At 41.1% G+C, this 3,871-nt stretch overlaps 1 protein-coding gene across 3 annotated transcripts; it reads left to right on the forward strand.

The window, feature by feature from the left end:
- Positions 1 to 1,137: 1,137 nt before the first annotated feature.
- Positions 1,138 to 3,012, forward strand: LOC104953999 (methylmalonic aciduria and homocystinuria type D homolog, mitochondrial-like). Of its 3 annotated transcripts, none has more exons than XM_010781045.1 (4): positions 1,138 to 1,209; positions 1,452 to 1,503; positions 2,078 to 2,216; positions 2,671 to 3,012. In XM_010781045.1, the coding sequence occupies exons 2-4, from the start codon at positions 1,495 to 1,497 to the stop codon at positions 2,946 to 2,948; spliced, it is 426 nt and encodes a 141-aa protein (XP_010779347.1). In that variant the 5' UTR covers positions 1,138 to 1,209; positions 1,452 to 1,494; the 3' UTR covers positions 2,949 to 3,012. The 3 variants fall into 3 exon arrangements, with proteins under 3 accessions (XP_010779347.1, XP_010779346.1, XP_010779348.1); XM_010781044.1 differs by lacking the exon at positions 1,138 to 1,209 and adding an exon at positions 1,217 to 1,340 and having other exon boundaries at positions 2,671 to 3,003; XM_010781046.1 differs by lacking the exon at positions 1,138 to 1,209 and adding an exon at positions 1,217 to 1,329 and having other exon boundaries at positions 2,671 to 3,003.
- The last annotated feature ends 859 nt before the right edge of the window (positions 3,013 to 3,871 follow it).

Here is a 3,871-nt window from a genome sequence, read left to right on the forward strand (position 1 = left end):
GATGAATTAACATTACCTCAGCACTGCATAAGTGTGGTCGTCAGTCATATTGACAAAGAAGCACTATTATATTGTATATTGTATATTATGCGGCGTTTAAAAGGACGGTATTTCGCTTGTCAGATTCAGATTTCGCGGGTGTGCCGCGTGAGGCAGTGATGTAACCATATAAATGATTAATTAACATTACCTCAGCACTGCATAAGTGTGGTGGTCAGTCATATTGACAAAGAAGCACTATTATATTGTATATTGTATATTATGCGGCGTTTAAAAGGACGGTATTTCGCTTGTCAGATTCAGATTTCGCGGGTGTGCCGCGTGAGGCAGTGATGTAACAATAGGGATGTAACGCCAGGTTGATGCTGTGACGTAATGCCGCGTCAATGCTTGCGTAACGCGGAAGTGGGATCTAAACTGGGTTGGAAAAACGCAAAAATAACTGTATCACTATAACATGATGATGATGGTGATAAAGAATGCATCTAACGTTCCGCTGTTCATTATAATACAAAACAGAGTATTAAACAAACCATCATGCTCTTACTTTGAAATCATGCGGAATTGTCGTTATCAGCAGACCATCACGTGGTTTCCGAAAATAACCGAGTGACACGAGTAGATTTTAGCCGAGACCGGCGGAAAGTATGTCTCAAGAAACAAAAGACAATCCACAAGCAGAGATTTCAGATCCGCAAGCGCATTTTTGGTCGACAAATGCAAAATGGATTCACAAATGCCTGATCGAAAGTTGTCAATGTTAGAGATATTCACAGATCTTTTTTTTATTTGTGAAAAATATTTAGCCTATTTGCAGATCCGTTTTACATTTGCAAATTTATTTGTCGGTTTGCAAATCTTTTAAATGCATTTGTGGATGGTGTTTTACATTTACAAATCACATATTTACACACAAATTATTTTCTGTTCACACAAATAATTATGAGACATATCTGACTATGCCCATAGTTGAATTTTAGCGCACTCGAGCTGGTTTCTCCATTCTTACCTACCCTACCTTTAATTAATAAGGGCAACTGAAATAATGGAGATGGATGGGGGTTGTTCCGTTTTAAATAAACTTTTTTGTTACTTTCAGTCCAATAGGTGGCGGTAATGCACTAAATCGTTGGTTGCGAACTGCCAATTACACTCAAAGAAGAAGAAGAAGACGAACCTCCTTCACTTCAGCGCGTGCGCGACTTCAAGGTGAATAGCATGGATGGATGTAGCTCGTTGTAGCTTTGACTGAATTCGCTCTGTATTACCCCACCCCCCCTCCCGACTACACTGTGATTGACTCTGCTGAGCTCCGAGACAGACAGAGGGGTAACTGTAGGGTAAGGGGGGGGTACATGCTTATCCCTGTAGATACAACAGTCACACTTTGTAGAGAACACGTTCTTTCTCTGACTTCGTTCAGGTTCTAACTTTGTCCCCCCCACCCACAGAAACATCACCTCCAGAACACTGCAGGAACACAGGCAGCCCAGGATGGCCCGGGTGAGTGTGTGTGTGTGTGTGTGTGTGTGTGTGTGTGTGTGTGTGTGTGTGTGTGTGTGTGTGTGTGTGTGTGTGTGTGTGTGTGTGTGTGTGTGTGTCATTAATTATAGTACTCAGAAAGGGAGTTTGACAGAGTATTACTCAAAAAGTACACTGTAAAAGTACTTGATCGTACTTGTGGTAGTAGTGCAACTATTACTGAGTCCAACGGTACCAATTTTATGAAGAACTTATGGCTAAAAATCATTTTGTCCCTCATAAAAATATTTCCCTCATCAAATATAGCAGAAGTGGCTTGAATTTGTACTCAGGAGGGGAGTTTGACAGAGAATAACTGAACAAGTACACAGTAAAAGTACTTCATTGTATTGTTGTTAGCAGAGTCCAACAGTGTCAGTTTTATTAAGAACTTATGGTAAAAATAATTTGTATTGCAAATAAAGCATAAAAACATGCATTCTTGTACTAGCGTCAGTGCCGCTTCTCAGCGATTACCGTAAAGGCGCGATAAGAGCTGCTGATTTGACCAAGGAAACGCGAGAGATTGCTGAGTTGACCACAGTGTTTTGTGCAGGTGCTGTGCAGAGCGCAGGTCTCCTACCTGCCGGGGCTTCAGGTGTTGGTGCACCGTGTGTGTGCAGCCAGAGCCTCCTCTGCTGCGGGGCCCTCGGGACCCTCGGGCTCTGATGTAGCCATCCATCCCTCCAGCATGGGTATTTGTTTATTTTGTGTTGTACTGTATCATGAACTAGCTGAGGCTGATTAGAAAATTAGAAGAATTATCTGTACTATAGCATAGATCGTTGTGGTTTGAGTGGTAACATGAATGTTTGAAACAGGAAAGGACCGACAGGGTTAGACAGCTGTGAGGTTTCTTCCTCGGCTCGCTGCACATTATCCCGCACTGCTGCTTACTAAATAAATCAACAATTTGACTCAGACTTTTGATTTGAAAATCATCCTACTGCTTCTTCTAAGACCAAACTGCAGCGACAGCAACGCAACTTGAAATCACAGCAGCACTGATTGAGGTTTTCTATTACGGTCCAAATTGACCAACCAATGGAATATTCAACTAAGCTTTGTAATGCGCAAGAACATTTGTTATCTGGGATACCGTTTTTTTCATTAATATTCTTTTCCTGTTAATGTGCATCCATGCTGAAGGACTGCAGACAGTGTGGCCTGATGAGAGCATGGGGCCTTTCGGGCCCCAGGACCAGCGCTTCCTGCTGCCTGGTAACGTGGGCTTTGTCTGCCAGCTGGAGGGGTTAGCAGAGCAGAGGAAGGGCCCGGCACACAGGGGGGTCCCTGACCTGCTCTCGTCAATGTCCAGCATTGAGAGACATGACTTCATTCTGGCCCAATGCATCGGAGAGTTCTCTGTAAGTGTATTATTGCTAACATTAGAACTCTCTCTGCACTCTACATTACTTGTTACTTAACCATTATGTAGCTGTGTCAAACACAATTGGATCACTGCTCAAGACAATGAAGGGCACAGGATATTTGACTTTAAACTCTTATTATTCAATAAAACATAGGAAAAAAAGCCCTCTTGATTCTTTTTGACAATGTGTAATATTAAAAGAGTTCTTGTACCTGTATACAAGGTTTCAAAGAAAGAAGCTGGCTGTGCAAAATCCACAGTTTTTTGTATTAAAGTTTTCTATTTAGGCAACATTTTTGTGTGTTACAGATACACCAGAGTACCAGATTGCTTAATCTAAAAGAAGGTCCTAGTGCAAAACTAAGGTGGATAAACCGAAATTAGAGATATGGAATGGATTAACGTTTAATGACAATATATAGAGTAATTCTGTGTTTAAAATGTGTTTTTATTGTAAATGTGTATTATGCCGTGCAACAAGACGTGATGTTGTGCTCGTAAACACAAAAGTGGTATGGAAACAAAAAAAACCTTTATTTCTTATATTGTCCTGCTGATCTCACACAACACATTTTGTATTTATTTTTACTGATGGAGTCGCTGCTGGATAGTTGATACACAAGCAGAGTAGCCGCTGTGCACACGCAATGGAACACAGCTGGAGATAGCACCACATTAATATAAATAGTTTTTATTCGAAAAATATCACTTGTCACCGGCTTGGTCTTCAATATCAGGATACATGTATTTATTATCCTTGCAAGAATGGAAGTAGTCATCACACACAAAGCTGTGTTGGACAAATAGTTCCCAGAATAGTGTCCTTAACATGCTTATATACAAGAGAGTGTTACAGTCACAAGATGCAGAATACAGGTTCAAAGCAGTATTCTGACCTTAGTTCAGATTAGCTAGGGCCTGCGTAAGCAATAAACATGACAGTCATATGTCTATCTCCATAGAGGCTGAATCATCATG

This window comes from Notothenia coriiceps, unplaced genomic scaffold (genome assembly GCF_000735185.1).
Source record: "Notothenia coriiceps isolate Sejong01 unplaced genomic scaffold, NC01 NC01_scaffold00022481, whole genome shotgun sequence".
Classification (NCBI taxonomy): Eukaryota; Metazoa; Chordata; class Actinopteri; order Perciformes; family Nototheniidae; genus Notothenia; species Notothenia coriiceps.

What these genes read in the sequence shown, in the direction of transcription:
- LOC104953999 (XM_010781045.1), top strand. An exon ending in CATCCATCCCTCCAGCATGG is followed by an intron (nt 2,217 to 2,670) that starts GTATTTGTTTAT and finishes TCCATGCTGAAG; the next exon opens with GACTGCAGACAGTGTGGCCT.